Here is a 15,965-nt window from a genome sequence, read left to right as displayed (position 1 = left end):
CAAATGAGTGAAACAAGTAAGAGAATAAAAGAATAAAAAGAACAGCTTGAGAAATTTTTTTTTTACATAAACAAACCAAAATTTTCACAGTAAACTTAAGTAGAAACCTGAAACTCCGTTGTCTGTCACCTTGTTCAATTCTCATAGAAATATCTGAATTAGAACATTTACAGTGCAAATGCTGCAGCGCATTTTATTGTTTGTAAAATAAATTTTGTTTGCATTGGACGTGTATAAATATTGTGGTCTCATTGTCAATTTATTAAAGCTGGAAAATTGGTGGCAAATGCAAACAAATTATACTGTTTAAATGCAGACAAATAAACTTATACCCACAACTGTACTGACAATTGTACTGTAACAGGAAAGTCCTTTATTCCTAATTAATTCCTATTTCTTAAAAATTTAAAGTGAAATAAAAATTGCAGATTTTGCATCCGAGAAGTTTAAAACTTAAGTCCGAAAGTCATTAACGGATATTGTCTAATTTCTTTAACGGAATTCTGATTTAACTATTTTAAATAAGGCAATAGTAGAATACTTAAACTTCTGGATAGTTTTACAGTCTCCTTTCTGGTTTTGAGATGCCTAATTTTTCAAGATTGGTATTTAGGCAGTTTGTCACATATCCAAGTGCCCCCAAAATTATAGGTATAAACCTAAACTTGTAATCTGGAAAGAGTAACTGTAGATTTCTCGATAGTTCAGCGTAGATATTCTCTTTTTCACTGATCTTTAGCTTTATGTTAACATCTGCAGGGCAGCTGATTTCTACAACTATACAGAGTTTCTCTTCTCTAACCCAAATCACTATGTCAGGTGTATGTATGTATGTATGTATGTATGTATGTATGTATGTATGTATGTATGTATGTATGTATGTATGTATGTATGTATGCATGTATGTATGTATGTATGTATGTATGTATGTATGTATGTATGTATGTTTGTAGATATATGTGTGTGTATATGAGAGTGGTTGTGTGCATGAATGTGTATTTGTGAATAATTGTATGTCATAATTTTCCATTCTACTCCTCACTCCTTTCTCTGTCTGTGTGTCTGTCTTTCACTCTATCCATCAATCTATCTATCTCGCCTGCTATTCATTGTCGTCTCCACCATCACAGTCACAAAGACAACAGTCTTCACTTTTCTCAAGTGAAACTTGTTGAAATTCCATGGGTTTCGCTAGTATCATTTAAAATAAACTTAAAACACATGCAATCAATCAGCATCTGTAAGAAAAAGTTGGCTGTAGATTTGTGTTTGCTTTTGTTGCATCTTTGTTAGGGCATGTTAAATATATCAGTAAGAGCATAATCAATGTTTGGAAAATATGCACATCAGATATTCATTTTTAATTAGCAATTAAAAAAAATGGAAAAGTTAATGATTTAATCTCCCACAAAGTTTCCTAGTTTAGTGAGTTTATAGTTAGACAAAAGAAAGTTCAATACAGTGGATGTTTGATAATAATTCATATCAGAGTATCATTTACATCGCCATTATTGCATATCTGCTCAGTTTCATCTATTTGAGGATGTGATCAGAGGTTGGTAGTGTAACACGGACGACGACATGTGATAAACAAGCAAGCTTTCCATTTAAAGATGTCACATCAATTAATGCCATAGAAACGCATTGAACATTATTGATGCGAACGAACTTCGCTTTCAGAGTGGTTATTATTAAATCCGGGAAAATATTTCAAATTTTTCTGCGCATAGGTGAGACTAACTCGAAATTGGACTACCATTCAACTTACCAAATTCTTCCTTTTCATTTCTTTCCGATTTCAAAGTATTTTTGAAAAATAGAATTTGCTAGGCGAAGTCTTCGTCAACAGGCGCCTGGCAAATTATTTTATTTGCTAAAAAAAAGTCAGAAACCATGGTCCAGGAAATAAATGGTAAATGTTTTTATTTTTCATTCCCTTCGAGATTTTATCCCTAATTAGTGGTTTGGATTTTAGCGGTTCCTTCTAGCGTAAGGGAGACCTATGATGGATACCGCTTAATGTGTTTAAATGTACACTGTATTTTATATGAATTATATATAGTCTATTGACTAATTTTTCTATACGCTAGGCCACTGGTAGTAAAAATTTCTAAAATCTTTATTACCCTGATATTATTAATTATATATATATTCTTTTATTCTGTTTCTTGTTTCAGTCATTTGACTGCAACCATGCACCGCCTTTAAGCGTTTTTTAGTCGAAGAAATTAACTCCAGAACTTTGTAAGACGAGTACTTATTCTATCGGTTTCTTTTACCGAACCGTTGAGTTACGGGAACACACTAACATCGGTTGTCAAGCGATAACAGGGGGCAAACACAGACACAGGCACACACACACACACACACACACACACACACACACACACACACACACACACACACACACACACACACAAATATCTACATACATCTATGCGACAGGCTTCTTTCAGCTTGATCGGCCCGAGGCTATTGGAAAAGATATTTGCCAAGGTGCCACGCAGTGGGATTGAACCCAGAACCATTTGGTTGGAAAGCAAGCTTCTTACCTCACAACCGCACCTGCACGCACCTGCACGCACCTGCACGCACACACACACACACACACACATGAATATTACCTGCTCCTGAATTAAGAAGTAAGTGCTGAGCATTCTGCAAAAACATTGCACCATTAGCGTAATTCTCGGGTAGAATCAGCATGGCTGTGTGTGACAAATCTGTATCGATTGAATTGTAGATAGAATCCACTCGATGGGATTTCATACAATTTCTGTCACTCTAATTTCATTCACAGAACGTGAGTCGACCCTAGGCAACGAAAGTGATATTTACACACGGTGCCATGCCGCAAGAGCGAACCCTGGAAATAGTAAATGCGAAGCGAACTTAATCATTTGGGTTATACATGCAAATGATTCTGCCACCTCGCCGTACTTAATGTTGTAAGTAACATATTAATTGAATAAGTTCCCCATCACCATAGATTATCTGTTCTAAACTGGAACATTTGAATTGTATTATTTTGCCCTAAACCTCAAAGAAATAATTACATAATGTAACCAAGCAATCTTCTTCCACTCCCCACAAATATTTTATAGCCAATGAGACTAAAATTATAATATGGAGGCGGACTAGGAGAACAATTTTCTCTATCCAATTTAACATCCACTATACTGTACGTATTTCTTTGATTTCCACCCCTCACTCTCTAATTCATCCCCTCTTTCCTTCTCTGTCTATCTTCTAGCCTTCCGATTTTTATTTCTTTCCACTTTCAATGTTTCAAACAAACATAAAAGCACACGAATACATCAACAAACAAGCAATCACGGGAGAGTACGCATAAGCTTATGTTCGCAAGCTTGCATATATATACATATATATAAATCAAACTATCTTTATTACAACAGCATTTCATCCATAGAAAGAGACAGAAAGGTAACTAAACAGGTCTTTCAGTGATAAACCAATAGTTCCTCAGACAATTGCAACCTCTCCAAGATAATGGTATCCACATCAACAATGATGATGGGTCTCATGCTGTTTTTAGAAATATGTCTATGCATTTTGGGAGTCGTAGTAAGTATATCATTGTTAATATAGCACTAATATTTTTGTTGTAAATACGTATTAATGCTTTCATTTTGTACAATCTGTTTAGAGTTTGCCTATTTTTCTTGCCTGTTTTATTGCATTGTGAACATATTACGTAATATTTTACGAAGTACCTAAGTAGTGCTACTTTCTAAACATTTTATATTTGTAGGTTTTAGGGTTTTGGCAACAAGGTTCCTATTTTTCAGGTTCTTACAGTTTGAAACCCAGATTCTAGACATCCTTCTTTCCAAGTTTTTATAGTTGTATAAATTCTCAAATCCCGCTCAGAGATATATTGGCATGTCTTTTATGAGACATCCTTTCTCTGGTGGTATTTGGCAATACCATCTTTTGTTATCATTGTCTGAGTAAATACTTTCTAGAGTATGCTCAATTGGTCATTCTCTTTTATTGATTTCATTGAGTATGTTTTACCATTTCATTTTCAGCGGATAAATCTATAGATTTGGCATAGGTTCTAGTATATAGCACCCATCCCATCATATCTATAATGTTTGTTTGTTTATGAAGCTGCCAGAAACAGCTTATTTTTTTACAACCTCCGTCATCTATTTTCCATAGTTTCTTGTGGTGAAGACTTTACTAAATTGGCGGGCTGGTAGAATCGTTAGCGGCATTTCGCCCGTCTTTATGTTCTGAGTTCAAATTCCGCTGATGTCGACCTTGCCTTTCATACTTTTGGAGTTGATAAAATAAGTACTGGTCAAATATTGGAATCGATGTAATCGACTTCCCCCTCTCTTAAAAGCCACTGGCCCTGTACCGAGATTTGAAACTATTACTTATCTATTTCTGCGATGCCTAGTTTTGTTGGATCCTTTCCATTTTGTTTTTAATTTCCTAGCACCAAATGCATATTATATGTTTGTGTTTGGTACTACATTGTTTCATATTACAATTAGAAATAATCTGGACCTATGGCTGCTCCATCTTTTTGTTTTTTAATCACCATTTTGAAGAACCGTTTCGCAATTTCTGTTGTTGCTTCTTAATCCTCTTCAAAAGTTTACTTCAAGTTATTTAATAACCTCTCTGAAAATGATAATTTAAAAAAAAATTCTCCAAATTTTATGCTATTTGAATTGTTTGCTTGCTATTCATTCTGAGGTGACTGTACAATCACATAGTATATACATTCTAAACGTTTTCTAACAGCTGAATACTTCTCGCTTCATGTGTTCCCCGTGGCCATAATACTTCTTAACTTGTCCAACTTTACGTGCAGTTAATGTTTACCCTTCTTTTCTTATTTTATCTGGCTAATTCCATGTTTCCAGAGGTGAATTATTCAAACCCCAAAGAATCCCTCTCAACATATAGCTATGGTGCTCCCCAACAATTTCTGCTCGTGATCAGAGATGCACATATCGTCAGCCACTAAGGGACATGCTCAACTGGTTAAGGTCAAACGACTGACAAGCAAATCTGTGGTATTGAGCAGAATATTTGCTGTAGCCCATCTTTTATACCAAGACAAAACAATGTACATGATAACACTTCCAATCAGTTAAGATCAGAAGCCACGAGAGCCACTGCCTGGCATTGCGTCAGGGCATTATTATTATTGTTATTATTATTATTATTATTATTATTATTATTGTTATTATTATTATTATTATTATTATTATTATTATTATTATTATTATTATTATTATTATTATTATTATTGTTATCGTTATCGTTATCATTATTAATATTATTATTATTATTATTATTATTATTATTATTATTATTATTATTATTATTATTATTATTATTCAGTAGTTTTATTTTTATAGCGTGATTTCACTTCACTACTGAGCGCAGCTCTGTGTGCCTTAGTGCTGTGATTTGTTGTGATGCTCTGATGGTTATTGTATAGAAAGTGTTCTGCGTAGGATGTGTGCAGTGCCTAGTAGTGCAATTTTCAGTATGTTATATGTGTTTGTAAGTCCTGGTGTTTTTGTTATGTATTTGTCTGAATATTTTTTTATCATGCCTAATGCACCTACTATGATAGGAATTGTTTCTGTTTTTAGATTCCACATTCTGGTTACCTCTATTTCCAGGTCTTTGTATTTTGAAAGTTTCTCCATTTCTTTTAGAGACACGTTGTCATCTGCCGGTATTGATACATCAATTAGAAAGCATTTTTTTCTTCATGATCTCTGACAACTATATCTGGTCTGTTGGCCTTAATTTCTCTATCTGTGTGTATCGGCATATCCCAGAGTATGGTTGCTTTCTCGTTTTCTGTGACCTTTTCTGGTGTGTGCCTATACCATCTTTTTTCTGTTGTTATTCCATAATGTTGGCATAGCTTCCAGTGTATGTAGGTTCCAACTCTGTCATGTCTGTGAATATATTCCTTCTTAGCCAGGACTGGGCAGCCAGAGATAATATGATCTATTGTTTCTTGTCCATCTCCACATATTCTGCAGTTACTTGTTATATTTCTTTTCATTACATGTTTTTGGTAATTTCTGGTGGGGAGGCTTTGGTCTTGTGCTGCAATTAAAAATCCCTCTGTCTCTGCTTTGAGTCCTGAGCTTCTCAATCATTGCTGGGATTTTTCTTTGTCTATTTCTTTTGCGTTTAGTTTAGTCCAGTATTTACCACGAAGGGGCTTTTCTTGCCATCGTTTTATCATGGTTCGTTGCTGTTCTATTTTTAGTTTGGATTTCATTTGTTTTATAGCTTTTGTTGTTTCTTCATCTTCTTCTTCTTCTTCATATTTATTAGGTGGTATGATTTCTTGTTTGTATTTGTCAGCTTCCTTAAATGCCGAGAACAGTTTTTTCTTTTGCTCGTGTTTTGCCGCTATTTGTATCAGTTTTCCTTCCTTCTGAAGTAGATATTTTTGCAGTCCTATGGTGGTTATTTTATAGTAGTTTTCCAGCTGTATAAGGTCTCTACCACCTTCTATACGTTGTATATATAGTCTTTCTATGTCAGATTTTGGGTGATGCATCCTAGATCCTGTCATTATTTTTCTTGTTTTCCTATCTATTTTGGTCAGTTCATTTAGTGTCCAGTTAAGGATATTGTAGCTGCAACTTATAACTGGGACAGCTAAAGTGTTAATACCTATTATCTTGTTTTTAGCATTGAGCTCTGTTTTTAGTATTGATCTAACTCGTCTATAATATTCTTTTTTTTATTTTCTCTTTCATTTGTGTGTGTTGTGTCTTATCTAGTTCATGGATTCCTAAGTATTTGTAAGTTTGGCTTTGGTCTAATTCTTTTATTTCGTTGGTTTTATCTAGTGTGATGTTGCTACTCTTAACTAGTTTTCCTCTTTTCATGGTTACTTTGGCGCATTTTTCTAATCCAAATTTCATATCTATTTCTTTGGTAAATCCATGAACTGTCTTTAATAGTGTTTCCAGCTGTTTGTCATTTGCAGCGTATAGTTTTAGGTCATCCATATATAAAAGGTGGCTGATCGTTTTGCCGTAACATTTATATCCGCATCCAGTTCTATTTAGCTTATCAGATAGAGGTGACAGTGCCAAACAGAAAAGGAGTGGAGAGAGCGTGTCTCCCTGGAATATTCCTCTTCTAATGGGGATGGCTTTGGTTTTCACGAGTCCCTCTTTTGTTTGGAGCTGTAGCACTGTTTGCCATTTATTCATAGAGTGCCCTATGAATTTTATAATTATGAATTTTATAATAATAATAATAATAATAATAATAATAATAATAATAATAATAATAATAATAATTATTATTATTATTATTATTATTATTACATTTATTATTATTTTAGTGCATTATTATTTAGTCAGCAAATATTTTATCTTGATATTTGGTGGCAACAACTCACCTCAACTCTCAAAATTCTTTATTTGGATTCTTGCAGAATATAGGATGGTAATATTCTGTAGGTCGACAATGCGAGTTTCATTTTCAATCTCTTTCAGTGTTTTAGGCTGCATTTTGGGCGCTGTGCCAAGTGCACAGCTTACTACAAGAATAATTGCTGTCTTGGTCTTTCACAGTCTCTTCAATCCTCTGGTTAGATTCTGATATCACTCAATTTTTTCAATTTCTTTGATATCAGAGGGAATTGCAAAATCTATGATCCTGCACTCTTTATTTTGTCCTCTATAATCGAAGCTGCTCTTCATGGTTCAATAATATGGTCAGTCTCTGTAAGGAAATCCCACAAGATTATGTAATTCTTATTTTCTATCACAGCGTCTAGTTAGTGTTCATATCGTGTTTCTGTTGTCTTGAAGCCACACACTAGGTTAACATCCCAATGCACTCTTTTTCCAACACAGTCACGTCTGCTTTTGTGCTCCTTTTGTGCTAGTATATTGCACTCACTCAAAACGTGATTGAGACTTTCGTCTCCTTTCCTACACAATCCACATTTGCTGTCAGACTGAGTTTTGTCGAGCTTTGCCTTTATCAAATTTGTTCTAAGAGCTTGTCCCTGAGCAGCTATAATTAACGATTGTGTCTTTTATTTCAGCTTTCCATCCGTCAACCAGAGCCAGCGATCTTTACTGCGAACATTCTCGGTTTGTTGCATGAATTGGCCATGTAGCTCCATTTTTATTTTTTATTTTGTTTCTTTTCTCGTTCAATCCTCAACTATTTCAATCACTTTTTGGGTATCTGTTGCTGCCAAAAGTATTCTCTCTTTACTCTGCATAACATAATTTTTCAGACCCTCTATCGGAGTATTAACAATGTCTTCTGCGTTTAGTAATCCTCTGCCCTCTTTCTTTCTTGATAGAGAGAACGTCCATCGGTAATAGTGCGTTATGCATCGCGAGCAGCTTTCTAGTTCTTCCACCCAAGTTCTATAACCCGACCTTTGTTCATTTCCGAAAGGGAGCAAAGTGTCTCAGTATTGACATAGCCCACGTATTTATGGGTTTCATGATGAACCAATCCTCCATTTAATTTTCTTTCGAACAGCTTCCTCTTGTAATTTTAATGACCTTCTCTCTCATTTCTCCTTCATAGTTATTACTGCGCAATTATCTACGCTAAACTGCATTCCTGTATCTTTACTGAATACTGTCATTGTTTGAATCAAAGAATACAGGTCTGTCTAATTTTTTCTAAACAGCTACTACTTATCCATTTAAAGTTGATGATTTATTCTCCTCTCTGATTTGGCAAACTTATAGGCAGGTCTGGATTTTCTCAGCATACTTGTCACGGGGATTAACCTAAAGCCGAAGAGTAACAGGAAGCGCGAATCTCCTTGGAAAACGGTCCTGAGTATTTCCATGTTACATAGCGATTCATTTGCGCATGTCATTTCCACTTCTCACACTCCCATTGCTTTTTCCAAAAAGTCGTTTATCTTGTAAATGACACCGACCGTCCTCAGTCAGTCCAAGAGCTAGGTTTATAGGACATCATAGTAAACTCTCCTGTAATTTATCTATCTAGCAGCTAATTTCTTCTTCTTAATCGTACCTCATTTAATATTCTACTGTCTATATAAAGCAGATCAGCAGTTCCCCTTGATTTCTTCCTATTCTCCTTTTCCAACAAATTATATTCTTCACCTGCTATGAGGCCAGTTAACAGTTTTCAGAGTAATGGTAAGCAAATAAATGGTCTATAATTACTGACTCTCTTTTCTTTGTCATTCTTTATCAGAACTATCATTCCTTTTGTTATCCATGTTGGTGTTTCATTTTCTCTGCAGTCAGTAAAAGATGATCGTACACACCCATGTATAGTTGGAACGTTCTTGAGTCAGAAACCATGGATACCATCTGATTCGGGGGCTTTCCGGTTTGGAATTTTCTTAATCATCTCTTTCACTTTCTCATCCGTGATTGTTATATTTTCTTGTGTCAGTCTAATTTCCATTTCCCTTTTAAATTCCCGCAACCAGTCTCCTTTTATATCATGTAAAATTTCTTTACTTTAGATTCCTGTTAAATTTCTTTACTTTAGATTTCTGTCTAGATTTTCTTTCTGTTTCCTTATCTGACATATTCCCCCGATGCTCCTCTTCATTGTTCAGTTGTTTATAGAATTTTCTTTCATTGTTCTTGAAAAATCAATTCTTTGGTAATGATTTGGTCTCCGCTGGTCTCATTTTTATAAATATCAGACATTGCTGTGATTCTTTGTATCAATTTTTCTTTAACACTTGTAGTTCTTTGTGTCTTATGTTATGCTTCCTTTGCAGTTCGTCCCGCTATCTTTCCCTCACCCTCTTCTTTTCTATGATTGTATGTATCCGTCCAAGGTCCTTCTGGAGCTGTTCAGTTTGGTTCTCAAACCTTCGTTCTCTTATGGGGACTTGTTTTTTTTTGTTTTTCTTTGTCTTTTAATCTCAAGAGTTTACACAGTGACAGAGACTGCATAGTATGGAAGATTGTTAAGATCACTTATGCTTTCGATGTAGATTTTCGTTACTTTATACAATTTTCCCCTCCTAAATTTTCTCAGAGCTGGTAACCTCTTTCTTTCAATATTTCCTGCCTCATTCAGGTGTAATAGTAAGCTTCTTTCTTCCTCTGTAGCATTCTATACCTCCACAAAGTAGAATTTACCTTCATCCGGCAGCTGTTTCTTTTGTGGGGATTTATTGGTCACTCTGCTAATTCCTGTTCATGTTCTGCATTTTGTTCTTCGTGTTCAGCATAGACACACTCACACACTTTCATTATTATGGAGATCTCCACCAATTCCAACCGGGATATATATATATATGCTTTTTTACTCCTTAACTTCTTTCAGTCATTTGACTGCGGCCATGCTGAAGCACCACCTTTACTCGAACAAATCGACCCCAGGACTTATTCATTGTAAGTCTGGTACTTATTTTATCGGTCTTATTTGCCGAACCGCTAAGTTACTGGGACGTAAACACACCAACATCGGTTGTCAAGCGATGGTGAGTACAAACACAGACACATAGACAGACAAACAGACACACACACACATATATATACGACGGGCTTCTTTCAGTTTCCGTCTACGAAATCCACTCACAAGGCTTTGGTCGGCCCGAGGCTACAGTAGAAGACACTTGTCCAAGGTGCTACTCAGTGGGACTGAACCCTGAACCATTTGGTTGGGAAGCAAGCTTCTCTATTTTATGAAATTGGCTATGAAGGTCTTACACAGAGGGGAGAGCACAACGTGGGGACAAAAAAAAAACGAATAGAAAGAATGAATTAATATAATGAAAGGTGAAATGAAGCCGTTCAGCCTCACCTCCAAGCGACTTCATTGAACCTGTTAATACAGCTTTTTTAGAACAATTATTTACACTATACCATTTATAACAGTTAATAACCATTTTTTTTCCAGAATATCTATGTTGCATTTTTTAAAAGTATCTGCATACCTTATCCGTTCCGGCATTGCGTTGGTGTCTATTTTTCTTTGACTCACCACTCGCAGTCATAATTTCCTACATACTTATGTAATGTAAACAGGTACTCCGGGTCCGCCAACGCGCTGTGAATGTTCACGGGCAGACCCCTTACTCACGTTACATCCACTTTAATTACTCTGTCGCACGAGTCTACCTCATTGTACAATTCTTCATTTTGTCCATCGTGTGTCCTCTTTCTCCTTTTCCCTCTCTTTTCCCTCTATTTCCCAGCTGGTGTTTGCCTCCTCTTCCTCGACGCTGGTACTTGTCTTCGCCTGTAGTGCCACATTACTTTCCTTTTCCTCCACGGACTGAGGAGCACCAGCCACTTTCTCACTCTCCTGTCTCTCTTCAGCCTCTTCTAGTGGTGGAGGACAATCTGCTCTAATGTGGCCTTTCAGGCCACATTTATAGCATCGCAGAATCCTCCCTTCCACTCTGACTTTCAATATTGTCTCTCCTACTGTGATGGTCTCGACCATCTTTTCTATGTCTTCTTCCGCGACTTGCACCACTATATCAAGGGGTTTTGTCTCTGCCAGTTCCTATGGGTTGTTCTGGTGACCTGGAGGACCACCACCTTCACTTCCATGCCTAGCAGTATGGTAGCCACCAGCCAGGCTCCATCCACTTCTGGGGGTATTTCTTCCATTCTAACTCTGGAAGCACGCCTCCCAAGGTATACAGGTAGAAGAACCACTTTATCCGTTTTCAGCAGTGTTGCTGAGTGCAGCCTAGCGGTAGCTACCTTTCTGAACTGCACCTCCACCTCCACCGTTCCAACTTTTTTTCCTCTGGCAAGGTAGGAAATCCCTTGCCAGATTGATCCCAGTGCCTTTTCTATTTGTGGCGTTGACATAATCTCGATCTTCCTTGCTGCCACCGAGTATGTTCGATAAATTATTGTCCTTTATGCTGCTTCCTTTAAAACTTAATCTTTCCTCTCCCTTTTAAGCATTCCCTTGAACTTGCTCACATCCTCCAGCCTCACATCTTCGCTTTTTCTTTTGTCGCTGCAGCATATTTCCTTATTTCCATTGCTTCGTCTATCTTCTTTAGACACTCCATTATTTCTTCCTCAGACGACACAAAGTCCGAAGAAGGAAGTCTATAACGTCTGAAACAGAACAATTCAAGCCTTCGCAACACCTCACTCGACGCCCCTCTATTAAACAAGAGGGAAAACGTTGCACCGCCAAGATAGCAAAAAAAAAAAAAAACAAAACAAACCCCAATTGTGTAACACTCAAAGACTGACAAACGCTATACCGGAAGCAAGCTTCTTACCATACAGCAAGGTCTGCGCCATTCCAGTTACATATATGCCTTTTCACGAATAATTTGTTTTGGTCCAGAAGTCTTTGCACCGTAATGGGAACATGTTTCCCTCTGTCCAAATTTTATATATTCTTTTCCGGTATTCTCTTTTTGTAGGCTCACTTCTGTACTCTCTTTACTCTTTACTCTTTTACTTGTTTCAGTCATTTGACTGCGGCCATGCTGGAGCACCGCCTTTAGTCGAGCAAATCGACCCCAGGACTTATTCTTTGTAAGCCCAGTACTTATTCTATCGGTCTCTTTTGCCGAACCGCTAAGTGACGGGGACGTAAACACACCAGCATAGGTTGTCAAGCAATGCTAGGCGGACACACAAACACACACACACATACATATACATATATACTTATATACGACAGGCTTCTTTTAGTTTCCGTCTACCAAATCCACTCACAAGGCATTGGTCGGCCCGGGGCTATAGCAGAAGACACTAGCCCAAGATGCCACGCAGTGGGACTGAACCCGGAACCATGTGGTTGGTTAGCAAGCTACTTACCACACAGCCACTCCTGCGCCTAATAACATTCTATTACATTTCTATCGTCATTTTGAGTCCGTCCTATTCTAGTCTTTATAGCAGTATTTGAATAACGACCAGGTTTAACCTGCTGCACAAAGGAACACTTGCCGTGCGAAGGACCTTCACACGGGGTTCGGGTCTCACGAGCGCAGATGTGCTGATATTTATTTGGCATTACACTCATAAAGAGGGCTTTGTTGGGTTCTCGGAAGAAGTAATTTTACCGGACGACATAAGATTGAGAGTGGTGATGGAGGGAAGACCACCAACATGTTATCAATGTGGAGAGAAAGGACACATGAGAGCAAGGTGCCACCAGAAAGAAATAAAAGTGAAGAGGAACAACAAGAGCAGAGTGCCGAAGTGGCGGCCCCAGTAAAAGAGAAATGCCCGGAGAAAGCCGAGGAGGCATGTACGGTAGTAACGAGGAAAAAGAGAAAGGAATGTGTGAGGTCACCGACGAAGAGTCTTTTAAAGAAAAGGAAGGAGAGTGGAACAGAAGGTGAAGATTTTTCACTGCATGAGATTCCAATAGCACCAACAACAAAGGAAACCATCACAGAAAACCAAGTTTCACCGCAGGAACAAGCAACCCCGAAACAGGCAAAAAACAAGTGGCATATGGTGACATATTCAGAAAGTACTGAGATCGAAAGAAAAATCATCAAATCCAGATCGGTGATAAGAGTGAAACTACCAGTGGAGCATTACCCGGAGAGTTCGAAGGCAATAGTGAAAGATAAGGAAAGATACAAGTTGAAGGAATGGTTCGGAAACAGGATGGACCCAATGGGTGCTAGAGTAGAATTCGATGACTTACCGCTATAAAATCGTAAACCATCACAGTGGTAAAATTCTAAAGACTGTACACAAGATGCTAAAAGAAAAAAAAGGAAAAAAAAAAGAGAAAAGAAAATTGATTTAAAAAACTTTATATTAAAACATTTAAATGGTACTGCTTGAGAGTGGGGCTCAATGCAGCCATTTCATCCTCGTCATGGCCTGTGTGCCAAATAAAAGAAGTTAATTAACAAAGGTGACCGTCCGTATTCGTTACTGTGTTAGTTTAATATCGTAACTACGTTTGGAGTATTACGGAGTGTGTTCTGTGTGAACATATTAATTCTGCGAAAGGTTATTGTAGATAATCATATCCAAATATTTATTTGAGTAATACTATTCTTACACCCTTGGGCACAACACACGTCATAACAATGTGATAAAAAGCACATTTAAAAATAAAAAACAAACAAACAAACCACTAATAGTGTGTGAAATACAATATATAACACAATTTATAATATGATTAAAGTACACGAATTTAATGAAACAAACTCATCTCCTCATTAATACAAATTTCCCTTTTTTGGTTTTTGATATTTATCAGAACTGAAAATCCTTGTCCACAGCAATATGTCGTGGAGAACGGTAGAATGTATAACGCTTTTGAAGAGACACATAGATATTGTTTCTGGTAGAGTCCAATGATATTTTAAAATTTGAAAGCTTATTTATGCTTGGCATATGAATTTTTTAAAAACCGTTTGTAAACCTTTGATTGTCTTTCTGTCATTCCGCTGCACCGTTTGGGAACCATTGGTCTAATCCCAAATTCATTTTGGTATTCCAGTTGAGCTCATACAATGTTTTTAATAGATTCTCTGGGCTTGTAGAGTCTCCAATATCCATAACTGTGGTATATTTCGTCACAGGCTTTTCTATTAACAATCCATAACATATTTAGATTTTCCTTCTCTTCCTGCTGTCTTTAATAATTGAATAATTGTTCAGTTCATAGCTGTTCTTGAAGAATTTTAGTCGAATGAATCGGCCCAGTACTTTTTTAAAGCCTGGTACTTATTCTATCGATACTTTGTTGTCGAACCGGTTGTCAAGCGGTAGTGGGGGATAAACACACACACAAACATACACACATACACACGCACACACACACACACACACACACACACACACACACACACACACACACACACACACACACACACACAACACACACACACACACACACACACACATTATATACGGTAGGATTCTTTAAGTTTCTGTCTACTAAATCCATTCACAAGGCTTTGGTCGGTCCGTGGCTATAGTAGAAGAAACTTGCCCGAGGTGTCGTGCAGTGGGATTGAACCCGGAACCAGGTGGTTGGGGAGCAAGCTTCTTACCACAAAATAATTTTCCAGTAACAAGTTATAATTTTCTAGCTGAGTGTAAGTTTCGTTGGAATGTATAGATGTCACGGTTTTGTATATATTGTTGTACTTGGTTACTGCACTGTAAGTTCTACAGGGTCACTTAATATTTTTGTTCGGTGGAAATAAATGCAACTTTTCTCCAATTACTAATCGAATGTTGATTACGGCTTAATAAATAATTTTGTAATTGCCACAGCTACTATATAATTACCATGAATACCAGTAATTTAACCCAAAATTGTATTCCTTATCAATACCGGTAGCATTTTACATTTTAGTAATCTTTGTTTTATAAGTAAATTCTGTGTTAGTTACGTTGAGCTGTACTTATGTTCATGAAATTCTCTTCTAAGGGGTCTTGAATTTCAGCTAAGATTAAAATCTCACATTATTAGCCAGTGTAATTTTTTCCCTTAAGATTTATATTTGTTAATCTCTATTTAGGCTGTTATGTGAAGATAGACAAATTCCAGAACGGTAAGATACTTTATAGATAAAGAATAATTTTATGCTGTTTTAGTTTTTGTTTAAATTATGTAATAATGATATACATCTGTTTTGCTGTGTTAATGTTTGCTTTCCTATTTGAAAAGTACTAACATATTTTGAAATCAAGATATATTTTTCTTGCACAGTCTGCAAATTTCATGTGATGAACCTGTATTTTAATTTATGAAATCTTAGAAATGACTCAAAAAACTTCTGCATACACTTTAAATCCGAGTAAATTTCGAACTAACAATATTTAGAAATATCAATATCTTCTCTCAACATCTTTAATAGTGAAAACTGAACTTGTTCCCATTCTAAGTCTTACAAATAGTACAGATACATACCATGATGACAACATTTTTAAAACAACAGAGCAGCCAGTGTTTTACTAGAACTTCCGTTGTTGATAGTTGAACCATAGCATTTTCAC

At 36.6% G+C, this 15,965-nt stretch overlaps 1 protein-coding gene across 2 annotated transcripts in view; it reads left to right on the top strand.

The window, feature by feature from the left end:
* The first annotated feature begins 3,176 nt into the window (after positions 1 to 3,176).
* The window catches only part of LOC115209638 (zinc metalloproteinase nas-13), a 55,701-nt gene continuing 42,912 nt past the window's right edge, over positions 3,177 to 15,965 (top strand). Inside the window, exon 1 of one of the 2 annotated variants that reach the window (XM_036501142.1) lies at positions 3,177 to 3,585. In XM_036501142.1, coding sequence (XP_036357035.1) covers positions 3,511 to 3,585 — 75 coding nt within the window. In that variant the 5' untranslated portion in view covers positions 3,177 to 3,510. The remainder of the gene's footprint in view (positions 3,586 to 15,965) is intronic. The other variant, XM_029778095.2, reaches the window with a different exon arrangement.

The sequence above is a fragment of the Octopus sinensis genome, linkage group LG3 (genome assembly GCF_006345805.1).
Source record: "Octopus sinensis linkage group LG3, ASM634580v1, whole genome shotgun sequence".
In the NCBI taxonomy this organism is placed as follows: domain Eukaryota; kingdom Metazoa; phylum Mollusca; class Cephalopoda; order Octopoda; family Octopodidae; genus Octopus; species Octopus sinensis.
This window is presented reverse-complemented; position numbering and strand designations above follow the sequence as displayed.